General features: G+C 36.6%; 1 protein-coding gene, 1 non-coding gene and 1 pseudogene across 6 annotated transcripts in view; 2 read left to right on the plus strand and 1 right to left on the minus strand.

The window, feature by feature from the left end:
- Positions 1–19100, plus strand: part of BRWD3 (bromodomain and WD repeat domain containing 3) — a 230668-nt gene that overhangs the window by 132013 nt on the left and 79555 nt on the right. For all 5 annotated transcript variants that reach the window (XM_053891463.1, XM_019429482.2, XM_019429484.2 and 2 more), the window contains exons 18-24: positions 2946–3113; positions 5323–5506; positions 8569–8662; positions 11018–11167; positions 13352–13428; positions 14013–14181; positions 15554–15667. In XM_053891463.1, coding sequence (XP_053747438.1) covers positions 2946–3113; positions 5323–5506; positions 8569–8662; positions 11018–11167; positions 13352–13428; positions 14013–14181; positions 15554–15667 — 956 coding nt within the window. The remainder of the gene's footprint in view (positions 1–2945; positions 3114–5322; positions 5507–8568; positions 8663–11017; positions 11168–13351; positions 13429–14012; positions 14182–15553; positions 15668–19100) is intronic.
- LOC109255068 (calponin-2-like) lies at positions 225–1111 on the plus strand (annotated as a pseudogene).
- Positions 3931–4038, minus strand: LOC128773964 (U6 spliceosomal RNA). Its single transcript, XR_008418455.1, has one exon. It is a non-coding gene; the product is annotated as a U6 spliceosomal RNA (small nuclear RNA).

A 19100-nucleotide genomic window follows, 5' to 3' on the forward strand; every position in this document is an offset into this window, starting at 1 on the left:
TCTTCCTCGATGTGCCTCTTCTCTCCCTCTAGTTCTGGAGTTTGTTCTCTCAGTCCTCAAGTTTATTTCTTGGGTATTCAAAATGATTTGATAGTTATCTAGTTGAGTTCAAGGGACAAGGTGAGCCTAGGGTCCTCCTACTGCACCACCATCTTGTAGCTGTCTATATTAAGTTGATGGTCATATAAGATTCAACCCATTCTTGGTCCTGCTGTGCCACAGCCATGAGCTCCACACATTTCAACAAAGGCCCTTGTACAGGCTTTCAACTGGGGTCAAGAACTGGCTCCTGTCCCAATATGACCTTCAGAAGGGCGTGGAGCTCTGCAGCTGGATCCAGGGACTCACAGGCTTCTCTGTTGGGCCCAACTTTCAGAAGGGTCTGAAAGATGGAAATTATTGTGTGTATATTAATGAATAAGCTGCAGCCAGGCTTAGTCCCCAAGATTAGCCACTCCATGCAGAACTGGCACCGACTAGAAAACCTCTCCACCTTCCTCAAGGCCATGGTCAACTACAGCATGAACCCCATGGGACCTGTTTGAGACAAACAACTGTTTGAGAGTGGGAACATGACATGGGTGCAAGTGTCTCTTCTCATCCTGGTTGGGAAGGCCAGGGGCTGCAGAGTGGCATGGACATTTGTGTTAAATACTCAGAGAAGCAGGAGTGCAGTTTCAATGACACCACCATGAAGGCAGGCCAGTGCATCATTGGGCTCCTTGATGGACACCAACAAATGTGCCAGCCAGTCAGGCATGATAGCTTATGGCACAAGAAGTCATCTCTATGACCCCAAGAACCATATCCTGCTACCTGTGGACCACTCAACCATCAGCCTCCTGATAGGCACAAACAAGTATGCCAGCCAGATGGGCATAACAGCTCCTGGGACCCGTTGGCACATGTACAATACCAAGTTGGGGTACCCATGTTCTTGCAGATGGACTGAACACAAGGCACCAACCAGAGTGGCCTGATCTTTGGCTTTGGCTGGCAGATATATGACCCCAAGTACTGCCCACAAGGTCCAGTGACAGATGGAGCTTCAGTGGCTGCAGGTGACTGCCCAGGCCTAGGGGAGGTCCCAGAATAAACCCCCTACCACTGAGGAGGTAGAATACTGAGGCACCTGTGCAGGGTGTCTCTCCACATCACCCTGACTGGATATGTGTTTTCTCTGTTGTCTTTTTTTTCTGTTGTCTGAGTGCTGCCAGCTAAGGGTCTGTGGGGAAGGGAGGTGAAGGCATATGCAGATGTGTGTGGTATAGGAGTGCCTTCAAGGGCACATCGTGGCAGCAAACTTCCCAACAGGCTTTGGGCTGAGCTGTTGAGGGGGCTTGGGGGAAGAAACCTGGGCAGGGAGGAGACTGGCCCCAAATGATTTCTGGTTGCCTTTCCCTCTCTTCTCCTTTCTCTGCCAACCAGTTTGTGGTCTCTGTACCCACAGAAGTTTCAGACAGTTATAATTAAAGAAAGACTTTTTTTTTTTTTTTTTTTTTTTTGCAGGGGAGGTTGTGTGGGAGATTGTGGAGTGGGATGCCAGGAAGGAAGTAGGTCCCCTGGGATAGGGCCAGGTGACAGTCCCAAAATATTGTAGGTCTTGTGAGGGCCTGGATTTCTCTGGCACTCTCAGACTGCCCCCTGTGTCTCCCCACAGGGCCTAGTGGAGAAACTGAGGCCCAGACAGGACAACAGGTTGCCCTTCTCTGCAACCTGAGCTCCCTCCTCACCATGGCTGCTATATCTGATTTTCTCCCAAACCACATCTTCCTACCTTCTCTGATGTGGCCTATACTCTGCCTTTAGTTAGTCGTGGAGTTTGTTCTGCTAGTTTTCAGATTGATTTCTAGGGTATTTAGGATGAATTGGTTGTTATCTAGTTTTATTCATGGGAGGAGGCAAGCCTAGTGTCCTCCTACTCCAGCCATCTTCCCTTCAATAACATATCTCATTTATATACTTCTCTTGCATACTCTGCTCTCTACACCCCATCCCACATACCATAATGCCTTAGTTTGTTATTTGTAGGTTTTCTTCCAGGTGTGAGGTGTAGGTATTGATTTATAAATGGAATTTTATTTCCTTACTAGGGATTTAAGACTTGAATTGTCCTTAATAGAGTGAAATGTTGCACATGTTTTTATGTACTCTCATAAAGATTTGTAGAGTAATGAAATGATGTTACACATTTGCTAATATTTACTTTTATAATGTCATATGTGTTAAGGGTGAGAAGCATGAATATTAAATGGGAGAAAACACTCAAAACATTTGAATAAAAAAAAATCTATAGTTCATCACACTTCATTTCCTATAGGACCTGATAACTTAGCTACTCTTTTGGATACCTTTTATTGGATACTAGAGGACAAGATGAAAAACATGTATAAGATGTATTTAAGAAAAAGAATATGGTAGTAAATAAAGTTTTATTCACATGTAATCAATGGATTTCAGTGTGTCAGTAGAAAGAATTTCTGTACTTATCAATATACTGAGGTGTTTTCAAAACAATATTTGAAAGACCATTATTTTGATTTATTTCAGAAAGGAAATTCTCATGAAAGATGCAAAACATTTCATGTATTTATGGTTGAACTTAATTTAAACCTTACTCAGATCTCTACTCTGGACTTTTTGCTTGGAATATTCAATCAAGAATGTACATTTGAAAATCATAATTTAATGATTATTCTTTAAGATGATAAGACCCTCATAGTAATGGCTAATTTGGGGGCATTTGTTAAATCATACATACAAGCTGATGTATCAAACAATTTAAAAGTTCCTTACAAATACTATTTGGTATGTTTTATTTTCATCTTAATATTGTTTTTTAATTATTTGCCTGGAAATTTTATAGATTAAGGTTTGTTTCACCGTATTTAGGGTATACTAAAATGTAAGTAATCTTTTGGCTTCATATCTTTGGTCTCAATAAGGTGATGGTGAAGTGGTAGAACAAGTAATTGGGCAACAAACCAATGACCAAGATGAGAGCATTCTTGATGGAATAATCAGGGAGCTACAGAGAGAACAAGATCTGAGACTAATTAATGAAGGAGATATTCCACATATTCCAATTAATAGATCATATTCTGCTAATGGTGGTAAGTATGTATATATTTATATAATGAAGGTACTTTATTTTACTTGTACTAAGTCTGTGTAAGGAACATTTGAGATTTTTAAATAAAAACATTTTTATTAACTTACAGTTGTGATATTAAATACATCAAAGTGCCATAATATCATTGCCATTTGTTGCTAAATGTCTTAGCATCTCTTACAAGATACAGGTAGTATATTTTAATATACTGTATTCTCTTAACTCATTAATATATTTTCAGCCTTTACTTTTGTTCCATTAAGGGAAGTAAGGTACTGCAATAAGTGTACAGCCTTTTTGTAAAAGGGGAACCAACTTACAGTTTTCAAAATTAAAACCACTGTGAATTTAAAAATTACTAACAAAAAATTTACCCTCCTTTGTTGAAAAGAAAGCAACATTATCCCCTTCCTCTCTTGAATTTACAGAAATACACTGGAAGATAAGCCCTATTCTTAGGGAATACAGATACTTTTTTTTTTTTGAGAGAGAGAGAGAGAGACAGTGTGTGCGCACATTCAAGTAGGTGAGGGACAAAGGATGAGGGAAAGAGAATCTCCAGCAGGCTCCATGCCCACCGCAGAGCCCCATGTGGGGCTGATCTCACAACTCTGAGATCATGACCTGAGCCAAAATCAAGAGTCGGACACTTAACTGATTGAGGCACCCAGGCGCCCCCAGGTGAAACTTCTGAATTGAATTTCACAACAGTTTGATATAAATTACTAGCAGTATTCTAATTTATTGTACCTTTTCCTTCACTTTATGAATCTGAATTTTATATAAATCTTAGCTTCTGTCAGTTTTACTTTTTTTTTTTAACGATGGAATTCTTCGTGAATTTGCATGTCATCCTTGTTCAGGGGCCATGCTAATCTTCTCTGTATCATTCCAGAGTTAGTGTCCTGTGCTGCCAAAGTGAGCAGTGTCAATTTTAGTTTTATCAAGAACTATTAGTTGTACTTTAAAATGCAGTCTTTTTATGGGATTTTGGCAAATGTATTTCTTTTTACGTTTATGTAATTGTGGTTCTTTCAGGTATGGCTTTTGGAGTCCAAGAAATGAATAAAGTGATTTAAAGTTGAATAATTCACAGTATATTTTACTCATTTCCTGAGTCTTAAGTATCCCATAAAATTAAAATAAAACCATTCTTTGTTTACCTAAGGAGCACCTAATTCAGATGAGCTTTCCTTGACCTGGAACAAGATAAGATGTGGACTGATAATCCTATATATCTAGGCCCTTTCTTTCTAAGACATAAAACTTTCTTAGAACCTTGATATAGAGATTCCTTAATGAAATCAGTGTTCAGCTCTACCCTCAATAGATTTCTGTGGATAGATTTGAAATGCCATTAGTCAAGGTGGACCCACTGACTTCTATTTCCAATGTTTATTTCAATTTTTTTTTATCTTTCCTGGTGATTCTTTTAACAGTTGAATGAATGATTCAATTTCCATTTTTATTTTATTTGCAAATACAACAAAAATAAAAAAACAGGGATATATCTAGGGGCTTGAAAAGTTTCATTATTTTATTTTTCCTTTCTTTAACTGCATATCAGTTTTGAAAATGAAATTTTGATAGTTAAAAAATACTTTGGGGGGGGCCTTGGGTGGTTCGGTTGGTTGAACATCCACTTCTTGATTTCAGCTCATGTCATGATCTAATGGTTTGTGGCATCAAACCCCACATCGGGCTCTGTGTTGACACTGAAGAGGAGCCTGCTTGGGATTCTCTCTCCCCCTCTCTCTCTGTCCACCCCCGCTCAAAATAAATAAATTAAAAAAATATACTTTTTCTCTTATTATTTTTGAAAGCCTATTGAAGCTTTATACATAAACCTTTTAATAGGCTAAATGTAGGATTTAGGTTACAAGTTGCTTTCTGAACTAGTACTAATAAACATTTGCGAATCTACCAAATCATGTTAAATATACTTTTAGTATTTCTTGAGCATTTGGTAGACAACAGATGTGAATGTACTTTGAAAACATTTAAGAGTGATAGAAACTTTAAACATTTATTGAGTGCTTTGCTTTATTCATCACACTATAAAAAAACCATAAAGGTGGTATAGAAAATTTGGAGCAAATAGATAGCAGCATTGTTGAAAAGTACTATCTTAGACTCTTCTATTTTAGAGTACCAATGTCAAAAAATTTGGTGCCTTTGTTCAGAAAGTGGTACCTTTATTTTTGTTTTAGCTCTGAGAAGTCCAAATATGGATGTATCTTCTTCCCCAAATATTGGGCTTCGACGTAGTGGTCAAATTGAAGGTGTCCGACAAATGCATAACAATGCTCCTCGGAGTCAGATGGCCACTGAACGAGATCTCATGGCATGGAGCAGAAGAGTGGTGGTCAATGAACTAAATACTGGAGTTAGTAGGTGAGTCAATAAGGTAACATTCATAAGAAAATTGAGAGCTTTATAGTTTAGTTAATAAATTTTAATAGCTAAGGTAGTTTTTAATCAAACTGAGTTTTATATTAGTTTTTCTACATTGTTCCAGTTACTTCATTCCATAACAACTCTTTAATGATCATCTTCAGTTTGTTTGGCCTTGTGCTAAATGGTTTGGGAAATACTGAAAAATGAAAAACATAGTTTGTTTTCGATGAGTTCATCGTCTCGTTTAGAAGATAAGAATACAAATACTATTAAGTAAGAACATTAGACCATATGTGATTAAGTATGTCTGTGATATATAGACCCCAAATTCAACAATAGTTCTGAGGAAACGGCCATTGATTTAATATTGGAATAGTTTGGGAGTGCCATATAAGTATGTTGTAGACCCCATTGCTTAGGGTATATTTAGAAATGCCATTTAAGTAGACTTCCTTGCATGAAAGGATTTCATTAGGATGAATTTCAAATTTAGAATACCTATCCTTATTTGTAAATCCTAACATTTGTTTTAATATCAACTCCAGGTAATCCACATAGACTGGGAATAGATTTAGAAAAGAAAAAAGGACATTAGACAGAGAATATACAAAATTTCTTAATCATGCTATCTCTTTTACCAAGCCTTTTGCCAGCTAAGCCAACAAGTAGCAAACATAATTAGTTTCACCTTTTCTTTCTACAGCAGTAATAAGAAAAAGGGAGAGATAGGTAATTTATGAACCCTTGGTGATAGAACAATTTGAAATAATTCTTTTCTCAAAACATTAAAGTGGAATTGAAAGTCAGGAGCTAAAATAGATACTTGTATGCCATGTTCATTGCTACATTATTCATAATAGGGAACAGTAGAAATAACTCAAGTGTCTGTACTCAGATGAATAGAGAAACAGAATGTGATATATATATATATACATACACAGTGGAATATTGCTCAGTCATAAAAAGGAATGAAGTTCTGATACCTGTTACAACATGGATAAACATTGAAAATATGCTAAGTGAATTACTGGGACCTTATGAAGATAAAAAGCTTCTGCACAGCAAAGGAAACAACCAACAAAACTAAAAGGCAACCAACGGAATGGGAAAAGATATTTGCAAATGACACATCGGACAAAGGGCTAGTATCCAAAATCTATAAAGAGCTCATCAAACTCCACACCCGAAAAACAAATAACCCAGTGAAGAAATGGGCAGAAAACATGAATAGACACTTCTCTAAAGAAGACATCCGGATGGCCAACAGGCACATGAAAAGATGTTCAACGTCGCTCCTTATCGGGGAAATACAAATCAAAACCACACTCAGATATCACCTCACGCCAGTCAGAGTGGCCAAAATGAAGAAATCAGGAGACTATAGATGCTGGAGAGGATGTGGAGAAACAGGAACCCTCTTGCACTGTTGGTGGGAATGCAAATTGGTGCAGCCGCTCTGGAAAGCAGTGTGGAGGTTCCTCAGAAAATTAAAAATAGACCTACCCTATGACCCAGCAATAGCACTGCTAGGAATTTATCCAAGGGATACAGGAGTACTGATGCATAGGGGCACCTGTACCCCAATGTTTATAGCGGCACTCTCAACAATAGCCAAATTATGGAAAGAGCCTAAATGTCCATCAACTGATGAATGGATAAAGAAATTGTGGTTTATATACACAATGGAATACTACGTGGCAATGAGAAAAAATGAAATATGGCCTTTTGTAGCAACATGGATGGAACTGGAGAGTGTGATGCTAAGTGAAATAAGCCATACAGAGAAAGACAGATACCATATGGTTTCACTCTTATGTGGATCCTGAGAAACATAACAGAAACCCATGGGGGAGGGGAAGGAAAAAAAAAAAAAAAAAAAAAAGAGGTTAGAGTGGGAGAGAGCCAAAGCATAAGAGATTGTTAAAAACTGAGAACAAACTGAGGGTTGATGGGGGGTGGGAGGGAGGGCAGGGTGGGTGATGGGTATTGAGGAGGGCACCTTTTGGGATGAGCACTGGGTGTTGTATGGAAACCAATTTGACAGTAAATTTCATATATTAAAAAATAAAAAAAAAAAAAAAAAAAAAAAAAAAAGAAAATATGCTAAGTGAAATACCAGACACAAAAGGACAAATACCATATGATTGCCCTTATGAAATATCTAGGTTAGACAAAGTCATACAGATGTAAAGTTGATTAGAAGTTAACAAGGGCTGGGGCGCCTGGGTGGCTCAGTCGGTTAAGTGTCCGACTTCGGCTCAGGTCACGATCTCGCGGTCCGGGAGTTCGAGCCCCGCGTTGGGCTCTGGGCTGACTGCTCAGAGCCTGGAGCCTGTTTCAGATTCTGTGTCTCCCTCCCTCTCTGACCCTCCCCCGTTCATGCTCTCTCTCTGTCTCAAAAATAAATAAACGTTAAAAAAATTTAAAAAAAAAAGTTAACAAGGGCTGGTACAAGGACAAATAGAGTTACTGCTTAATGGTTACAAAGTTTTGAGTGGTGAAAAAGTTTTGGAAATAGGGTGATGATTGTTACACAACATTGTAAATGTCATTAACACCATTGAATTGTATACCTAAAAATGATTAAAGTGGCAAATTTTATATTTAAAGGGTACTTTTGTTATCTGACTTTTTTTCTCTGTTACAGCAACACTTTATTTTTTTGATGGGTGTTATTAAACTTATTTTGGTAACCATTTTGAAATATAGAAGTATATCAAAACATCTTGTTATATACCTTAAACTAATACAATGTTATATTTCAAATGCATTTCTTTTTTTAAGTTTTTAATTAAATTCCAGTTAGCTAACATATACTGTAATATTAGTTTCAGTAGAACTTTGTGATTCATTGCTTACGTATAACAGCCAGTGCTCATCACAAGTGCCCTCCTTAATACCCATCACTCATCACCCCCCCCACCTCCCCTCCAGCAACCCTGTTTGTTCTCTATAGTTAAGAGTCTGATTTATGGTTTGCCTGTCTCTTTTTTTGTTAGTCTTTTACACCTTTGGTTTGATTTTTGGTGATTTTCTGTCACTTTGACCTTTGTTATTAGGGTTCAGGAAGAATGTCGAACTGCAAAAGGTGACATAGAAATCAGTCTTTATACAGTTGAAAAGAAGAAAAAGCCATCTTATACTACCCAAAGGGTAAGTTTAGTTTTACAGTACTTTGGGGTACACTATTTTCAAATATTTGCAGATACTGGATTTTTCAAAGGTAAGAGTTATGTATTAGGGGGCTATTTTGCTAGTTGACTACATATAGGTAACCTATTTTTTAACCTGAAGTTGAAATATATAGTTCTTATTAATAAAGTTGAAATTACACAAAGTTAGGACTGTGCCCCCAAATTTAGGACATGCTGTCATTGTAGATATAGGACATTTGTATTAAAATGCCATTTTCATATGGTTAGAGTAAAAGCTTAAAATTGTTGGCTGATCACTAATCACTGTAAAATAAATGTTTAGATACCCTAGGTCAGAGGTTGGCAGACTACTGCCCATTCCTGTTAATAGCTTTATTGGAACACAGCCACACTTATTAATTATATTACCTATGGCTGCTTTCACACTATAGAGTTGAATGAGTCCGGCAGAGATCATATGACCTCAAAGTCAAAAATATTTGTACTCTGGCCTTTTACAGAAAAGGCCCACTCTTGGCCTACCTGATCATATAGGAGCAAAATCTTATCTATACACTGGAAAGATTCATATTCCCAGTAGAAACTGCTAAGCAGAGAGTAAGATTCATATACTTGATAAGGTACATAGTAAGCCCCTTGCTACTATTCTAAGATTGAACAAACTAGTGGCGTGAGAATGTATGTTCTTGTTCCCAGATTTAACCATAACTCCTGAAAAGTACAGTAACTTGGAGAGTCTAGGATGATTTTAACATTATGAAAGATATCTAGGCAATGGATACTGAATTTTAAATGTTTTTTTTCAGTATTGATAAACACAATTTTAGGTAAGTATCATATGAATATCTCCAAGTATCCTTAGATCATTTTGATGCCTACTGTCTTAATTTCTGTTGAGGTTTTCTTAGCTTATTTGATGTTCTCTGATAAGATTATTTTCTTAGAGATTTTCAATGGCTCAGATCCATGATTTATATTATTTTTAACTGCTAAGCTGATTTCTCAAATATCAGATTTGTCTGAGATTAATAAACAAAGTAGTTGAGTCTATAAACATTTTATTTATATCAAAACTGAGAAATATTTATATATACGATAAGAAACTGGTGTTGATACTGATTTATTTATGAGGTTTTTTTAAGTTTATTTACTTTGAGAGAGAGAGAGAGAGAGAGAGCTCGAGGGGCAGAGAGAGGGAGAGAGACAGAATCCCAAGCGGGCTCTGCACTGTCAGTAGAGAGCCCAATGTGGGGTTCAAACCCCACAGGGCATGATTGAGATCATGCCCTGAGCTGAAACTAAGTGTTGGATGCTTAACTGACTGAGCTACCCAGGTGCCCCTATTTACTCCTGATAACATGCGAGGGTTGTAACTGTTACATAATGGTATGTCATTAATACTATTTTAGACTTGTAAAGGTTAGAATAAAATAGTTTTCACTTTACACTGTAGTTGTTAAAATTAAGTCTTTATTTTTAATCAGTTTGCTGAATGTCATTTTTTAAAGAACTAAAGTACATATTATATTAAGAATTATATAGGAGTGCCTGGGTGGCTCAGTCAGTTAAGAGTCTGATTCTTGATCTTGGGCTCAGATCATGATCTCACAGTCTGTGAGATGGAGCCCTGCGTTGGGCTCTGGGCTGACAGCACAGAGCCTGCTTGGGATTCTCTCTCTCTCCCTCTCTTTCTGCCTACCCCACCCCCCCACATTCGTGTGCATGCACTCAATCTCTCTCTCTCTCTCTCTCTCTCTCTCTCAAAATAAATAGATTAAAAAAAGAATTATGTATATATAGGTATGATATAGGTATCGTGCTTCATCTTGTAATAAATTGTGAATAAAATGGTATATGTAAATTCTGAGTGGGCACATTCTTGCAGCCCAAACTTTCAGGACTGTCTTTAATTTGATCACAAAATTTTCAAAGTAGGAAAGTAATCAATATTAATGGAAGGTGGTTTAAATATGTGTGTGTGTGTGTGTGTGTGTGTGTGTATGTATACTTACATGTATATATACCTATACGTATATATATACATATATATGTATATATATATGTATATATATGTGCATATATATATGTATATATATGTGCATATATATGTATATATATACATATATATGTATGTATATGTGTGTGTGTGTGTGTGTGTGTGTGTGTGTGTATATATATATATATATGTAGCTATATTTTGTGTTTTCTTTTTGGGAATTTATTCCTGATTATTACCTCCACCCACACCCTACCCCTGCCCAATTGATTTGCTTTATATATATTCATTTGTGTATGTTCACTGAGCCTTTCATTTTTTTAAATCTATTTTTTTTTTTTTTTTTTTGTATTACAGAATGATTATCAGCCTAGCTATGGGCGGTCTTTACGAAGGACACAGCGCAAGCGTCAGCATACTTACCAAACACGGTCCAATATAGAACATAATTCACAAGCATCATGTCAAACTTCAGGTGTACAGGAAGACTCAGACAGCTCCTCAGAGGTTAGATATCTACTATTATTTACTCAGTGTAATTGTTTGTTTCCCAGTTAGTATTATCACCTTGGGTTTACTTTTAAAAGTCATTTTAATAGAGACTTATTTTAGTGTTTTTCTTTTAAGAAAATTATTTATTAGTAAGGCCTTTAATAGGCAAATTTGAGCAGTATAATTGAATTTCTTTAGATATCTTCTCTGATTTGTACCTAAGATATTTTGTTTGAGAATATCAGACATGCCGGCAAAAGTTTGGCTTTGGGACAGTGAGAAAAGAGAGTGAGAGGAAATCTGCCCAGAAATAAAAAGTGGAACATAAACAATGATAACTAGTTTACAGTCCTAGAACTGGTTGACTGTGTAATCAGCAGAATATGCACATTTTTCATTATTGTTGACTTCATCAGCTATGGAGATTACTAAGTGATGGTTTTTCAGATGTAATTATTCATGGTAATGGAATAGATTATACCAATTCTTTTCTTCTTCTCTTCTCCAGTCCTTTTGTTCTCTTAACAACTTTAGTTTTTAAATAGATAATTAGGGTTTAATTATCCATTGACAATATATGGCACTCCCATTTTCCTTCCACTATGGACAGTTCTTTAATCCTTATTTATTTGTTTATTTAGAGAGAGAGAGAGAGACAGACAGAAAGTACAGTGTGAACAGGGGAGGGGCAGAGAGAGTGGAGAGAGCAACAATCCCAAGCTGAAACTCATGAAACATGACATCATGACCTGAGCCGAAGTCAGACGCTTAACTGGATGAGCTACTCAGGCTCCCTGAGAGTTCTTTAATTTTTTAAAAATTTTTTTAACATTTATTTATTATTGAGAGACAGAGCATGAGCATGGGAGGGTCAGAGAGAGGGGAAGACACAGAATGTGAAGCAGGCTTCAGGCTCTGAGCTGTCAGCACAGAGCCCGACATAGGGCTCGAACTCACAAACCACGAGATCATGACTTGAGCCAAAGTCAGACATTTAACTGACTGAGACACCGAGGCGCCCCCTGACACGTTGTTTAATTCTTATCAATGATGTCCTTCCTTCTCTCTCCTACCTATGAAAATATTCAACTGAAAAGAATGGTTAGATATTCAGGAATTGACATTACCCTTTGAATGTCATAATGGTGTTATGGTTGTGTTTTGAAAAGAATCATAATCTTACTAAATGTTTATAGTTAAAATGCTATTTTTATAAGGATTTACTTCAAAATAATCCCCCGTGTATGAGGCAGTTGGTGATGGTACAAATAAAACAAGATAGGCAGTGAGTTATTGTCTAAACTGGAAATTGTATACACAAAGGTAATTTATTCCCTCTACTTTGGTATGTTTGAAATTTTTTTTTAAATTTTTTTTTAACTTTTATTTATTTTTGAGACAGAGAGAGACAGAGCATGAACGGGGGAGGGGCAGAGAGAGAGGGAGACACAGAATCGGAAGCATGCTCCAGGCTCTGAGCCATCAGCCCAGAGCCCGACGCGGGGCTCGAACTCACGGACCGTGAGATCGTGACCTGAGCTGAAGTCGGACGCTTAACCGACTGAGCCACCCAGGCGCCCCGTATGTTTGAAATTTAACATCATAAAAATATTGTTAATTTTCTTATGGAGAGTAATTATAGTCACTTGGCAGAGGCACATAGATACGTTTTAATTTTTTTTTAATGTTTATTTATTTTTGAGACAGAGAGAGACAGAGCATGAACGGCGGAGGGTCAGAGAGAGAGGGAGACACAGAATCTGAAGCAGGCTCCAGGCTCTGAGCTGTCAGCACAGAGCCCAACGCGGGGCTCGAACTCATGGACCGTGAGATCATGACTTGAGCCAAAGTCGGACGCTTAACCAACTGAGCCACCCAGGCGCCCCTATAGATACTTTTTAAACAATGGCCTTAACATTTAAGAGGGTTCTATTTGGGAGCCTAAAGGAGTTTGTTTAGTCTTTGAAATAATAAAAGATGTCCCATATCAATAAGATAGTAGATGTTAGGAAGCTTTAAATACCTGGTAGGCTTAGTTGTGAGTTATAGATATATGTAGAAAGATGATTATGTACATTTTACCTGGAATGTTGTTTTGTTGGAGGAAATATAGAAAGTGTTATAAAACAGGTAGTGTGTGCTAATTAATAATATGCTACTTAATAACCATATATCTCAATTGCTGGCTCCTTGTTGCAGGAAGATGAAACCATTGGCACAAGTGATGCTTCTGTAGAGGATCCTGTTATTGAATGGCAAAGTGAAAGCTCTTCCAGGTAGTTTTAATGGTTTAGATTTGGTCAAAATTATTTGTCCATTTTAAAACCAGGGTTAAAATAGTGTTTTATAGCAGAAAGAGTACTGGGTTGGGAGTCCAGAGACTTGCTTCATCCTGGTCCTGCCAGTATCTTTTTGGGTGTGTCACTGTGGGCTTTAGTTTCCTCATTTGTAAAATAAGATGCTTTGTAAATCCAAGATTCTGCATCTTAGCAGACTGTGTTTATTTATTTGAGTTTTAAAACAGCTACATGTAACCATTTCCATGGATAAGAGGCATCTTTATTTAAAGATTTTGTGACTTGGACAGGAATTTTGAATTCTATTTTATGTATCTATTTATTTTAGGAATTTTGAATTTGAAATTCTGTTATGGGAAACTAACCATTATACTTTATCCAAGAATCATTTCACTGAACTCCCTTAATGATAAAAAATTTATATTGGTATTTTTTCTGTTCAGTTAGAACAAAAACCATGTCATTTATAATGCTATTTTATTACAAAATGATCATCTTTCAATTAAAAGGCAAACTATTCCTTTTTCTAAACCTATATATTCATAATTTTGAAATATTTACAGTGATTCATCAAGTGAATATTCTGATTGGACAGCAGATGCTGGAATAAATTTGCAACCTCCAAAAAGACAAACGAGACAGGCAACACGTAAAATATGCAGCAGCTCTGAGGAGGAGAATTTGAAGTCACTAGAAGACAGGCAAAAGAAACCTAAACAAACTAGAAAGAAGGTTTGTAAATTTACAAGTTGTTTCTGTTTTTGTTTTTGCCTCTGACATTTGAATATTTAATAGTAATATTTGAAATGTTGGGGTTCAGGAACAAATGGTCAAGAAAGAATTCTTGAGACATCTTTGGTACAAAAAGGTGATTTTATTAAGCACTGGGACAGGACTCCTGGGCAGAAAGAACTGCACTGGGGTTGGGAGGAGTGGCTGATTGTATACTTTCAAGTTGGGAGGGAGTTAGGGATAGCCTAAGTTTTAAGGAATTTGGAAGGAAGGTTTCCAGGACCTTGAGGGCTACCTGTTATTAGGAAAAGGTAATTTACTACTGTCTAGTAAAAACTTAGTCCCTATGCTTAGAGGATGATTGCTAACATCTATCTTGAGAGGGTATAGATAAAGGAAGTTTCCAATGGGATTTTTACAGGATCTTGGAGGTCAGGCTAATGTGAGGCTAAGGTTGCCTTTTGCCTCTAACAAAGTTTTAACATTGAGGCAGGTAAGTTCCTTGAGGAAGGTCACTCTTCCTATCTCAGGCACTTGTTAATGGGCTATAAATTGTAAGGAAGTTTAATTTCTTTGAAATTTTGCTGCCTTTCTCCACATCAATAACACTTGAGTTTTCTCTAAAAATAACATTCCATCTGAGAAACTAAATTGTTTAAAATGACTTTAAAAGAAAAACTTTTAAATTTTTTGTTACCAAAAGTAGAGACTAGAATATCTTCGTTGTTATGTAAACATATTGATAATCACTTTTTTAAATATAGTAGTTTTAAATGATAAGCCACTAGAGAATAAAAGTGTTATTCTTGTCATGTTTCCAGTCATAAATTTCTTTCCATTTTTGACTTGTAAAATGAAAGGGTAGAATAAATCATGTAGGACTTCTTCCATTTCTTTGTTTTTATTTCATCCCAGTGATGGTTTCTCTTCACTATGATTTCATTTGGACTTTATAAAGACTTAATCCACATAGTTTTTTGAATAGTACTTAAAAAATTTATTATGTACATATTCTGTATCCTCTTGCTTTAGTAGACAGAATTGTCTTCTTGACTGTCACCATTTTATTGGCAAAAAATTATTTTGTTACTTGTACTTGAATTCACATGGTATTCTAGGAACGTGAAAATTTGTGGTTTTTTAGATAGTATATAATGTCATATTATTATCTGTCAGCCAAAATTGAGCAATATATTAAAGAATTCACTTGATTATTTTATTGGTACAGATGTACATAATTACTTGATAAATAAAAATGCTTAAAATTTGTACTTTTATGTTTTATTATAATCTGATTTTTTAAAATATTGTTACTTTTCATACTACTGTTCATATATATTTATGGTTTATATATTTGTGAACTATATTTTAGAAAGGAGGACTGCTTTCTATGGCAGGTGAACCCAATGAAGAATGGTTTGCCCCTCAGTGGATTTTGGATACCATACCACGACGTTCCCCATTTGTCCCACAGATGGGAGATGAGGTAATTGTTACCAGTTATAATCTTTTTCTTTTGGAACCTCAAGAATACTCACTTGAATCAGTCTTAGGGCATTTATATTCTCTATTATAGCTATATGTACACTGTCTTAGCAGCTCTGCTCCATTATATATTTCTTGTGGACAGTGATTGAATCTTATTAATTTTTATATTTTTTGTGTTGTCAAAAATCTACCTCTATGCTTCAGAGCCAAAACATAATGTGAAGACAGAGTTTGGGATAAAGAGGCACAATAGCTTTATTGCTTTCCCAGGCAAAGGAGGCTGCAGCAGGCTATGGCCTTCAACAACTGCAAGCCCACTGGAGGGAGGGGCTAGAGAGTGTTTTAGGGAAATACAGAATCCAACTGATTTTGACAGGAATTGCGTACTTGCTACCAGCCTCCTTTGTCATGTCTTTAAGATGGTACCAGGTTGCTGAAACAAAAGGCTAAAGGGAGGAGGGGAGGTTTGCAGAAGAGACGTAAAAGGTTACTTTAAAATCCAGCTTCATTGGGGCGCCTGGGTGGCTTAGTTGGTTGAGCGTCCAACTTCAGCTCAGGTCATAACCTCGCTGTTCCTGAGTTCAAGCCCCCTGTCAGGCTGTGTGCTGACAGCTTGGAGCCTGGACCTTGCTTCAGATTCTGTGTCTCCCTCTCTCTGCCCCTTCCCCGCTCATGCTCTCTCAAAAATGAATAAACATTAAAAAAATAAAATAAAATCCATCTTTGGGGCGCCTGGGTGGCTCAGTTGGTCGAGCGCCCGGCTTCGGCTCAGGTCATGATCTCGCGGTTTGTGAGTTGAGGCCCCGCGTCGGGCTCTGTGCTGACAGCTCAGAGCCTGTAGCCTGCTTCGAATTCTGTGTCTCCCTCTCTCTCTGCCCCTCCCCTTCATACTCTGTCTCTCTCTGTCTCTCAAAAATAAATAAATGTTAAAAAAAATTAATAAAAAAAATAAATAAAATCCAGCTTCACTAAAACGTTTGTGTAGCCATTTTGATTTTTGTTCAACTTTATGCTTTAAGCAGTTTCACTTCTAATACTTGGCACAGTGTCTCCAGTATATTGAAATACATTGTTTGGCTGGTGAAGTCATGAAAATAATTGTCTATTTTTAACTTACTTTCTACTTAGCAGAATTGAGTGGTATTTGGAGTCCTAATTCAAGTCCTGATATTCTTTTTTTTAAAAAAAAGCCCATGCCCAACCTGATAGAGAATATGCTAGAGGATAACTACCTTTTTCAATGATTAGAGGAACGTCATTTCATGAGACAGTCCTTCCTACTAAGCCTGTGATTGAATAATATAACTCTATTTATGATTACTCAGTCAAAAATTGATTTAAATTCTATCTGGTGAGAAAATTTTTTATTTTTTTATGAAAATTATGTTAAATTATAATATTTTAACTCTAATTGGCTTGTACATTCTCTGATATATTGAATAATAATTCATATTATTAAAATGTTTCCTTTTGTAGTGTGTCTTCCAGTAAGTATTGGACTTTTGAGCAATGCTTGTTTGTTTGGTTATTTTAGTAGAACATGCTGTGATGAATGCTGTATTAAAAAAACCTAAAGAGATTTTTCAGGGGCATATACAAAATCATGATTTCTTGTATTTATTGCCTGTTTTTATGGAAGCTTTAGGGGAGGAATTTTTTTAAGTTTTTATTCAAATTCCAATTACTTAACATAGAATTTTATTACTTTCAGGTATGCAGTATACCGATGCCACACTTCCATACAACACCCAGCGCTTATCACAAGTGCACTCCTTAATCTCTAGCACCTATTTAACCCATAACCCTTACCTACTTTTCCTCTGGTAACCATGAGTTTATTCTCTATAGTTAAGTCTGTTTCTCCATTTCCCTTGCTCTCTCTTTTTTTCCTTTGTTCATTTGTTTTGTTTCTTAAATTCCACATATATGTGAATTCATATGGTATCTGTCTTTCTCTGACTGACTTATTTCATTTAACATGATACTTTCTAGCTAAACCCATGTCCTTGAGAATGGCAAGATTTCATTCTTTTTGATGGCTGAGTAATATTCCATTGTATGTGTATATATGTGTCTGTGTATATAGTGCAGAGCCCGCTTGGTGTTCTCTCTCTCTCCCTCTGTCTCTGCCCCTATCCTGCTTGTATGCATGTATGATCTCTCTCTCAAAATAAATAAATAGGGGTGTATGGGTGGCTCAGTTGGTTAAGCAGTTGACTTCAGCTCAGGTCATGATCTCGTGGTCTGTGGGTTTGAGCCCTGTGCTGGGCTGTTTGCTGGCAGCTCAGAGCCTGGAGCCTGCTTCAGATACTGTGTCTCGCTCTCTCTCTTCCCCTCCCCTGCTTGCTCTCTGTCTCTCTCTCTCTTTCTCTCAAATAATAAACGTTAAAAAAATTTTTTTTAAATAAATAAACTTAAAAAAATGTAAAATCTCCTACTATTGTATAACCACCAGTTAGTTCCTTTATGTTTGTTATTAACTGTTTCATATATTTGATTGTTCCATTGTTGGGTGCATACATATTTACAATTGTTATATCTTTGTGATTGTCCCCTTTATTATGCTATCTTGCCCTTTTTATCTCTTGTTACAGTCTTTGTTTTAAAGTCTGGTTTGTCTGATATAATTATTGCTACTGTAGCTTTCTTTTGACATGCATTTGAATGATAAATCCTTCTCCATCCCCTTGATTTCAATCTGTAGGTGTCTTTAGGTCTGAAATGAGTTTCTTATAGACAGTGTATAGATGGGTCTTGTGTTTTTATCTACTTTATCTATTCTTATATCCTAGGTCTTTTGATTAGAGTATTTTGTCCATTTACCTTCAGAGTAATTCAGATTTGAATTTAGTACCATTTTATTACTTGATTTATCATTGTTTGAGATTTTCTCTAATCCTTTCTAGTCTTTGTCATTTTTTTGTCTCTGCTTTCCCCTCAGAGTCCCCTTTAATATTTCTTGGAAGGGCTGGTTTAGTGGTCACGCACTCCCTTCAGTTTTTGTTTGGGAAACTCTTTATCTCTCCTATTCTGAATGATATCTTTGCTGGATAGGGCATTCTTGACTGCAGATTTTTCCCATTCAGAACTTTGCATATATCATGCACTCCTCTCTGGCTGGCCAAGTTCCTTTTAGGAAATCTGCAGCTGCCTATGTCTTTTCTCTTGTAGTTAAGGACTTCTTTTCTCTTGCTGACTTTCAGACTTGACTTTATCACTGTATTTTACACATTTAATTATAGTATGTCTTTGTTTGGCCTGCTTTTGTTTATTTTGATGCAAGTTCTCTGTGCCTCCTGGATCCAGATGTCTGTTTTCTTCCCCATATTAGGGAGGGTCTCAACTATTGTTTCTTCAAATAAATTTTCTATGCCCTTTTCTCTCTTCTTCCTCTTTGACTCCTGTAATGTGTATGCTATTACATTTGATTA

The sequence above is a fragment of the Panthera pardus genome, unplaced genomic scaffold (assembly GCF_024362965.1).
Source record: "Panthera pardus isolate Hobbes unplaced genomic scaffold, ASM2436296v1 HiC_scaffold_27, whole genome shotgun sequence".
Classification (NCBI taxonomy): domain Eukaryota; kingdom Metazoa; phylum Chordata; class Mammalia; order Carnivora; family Felidae; genus Panthera; species Panthera pardus.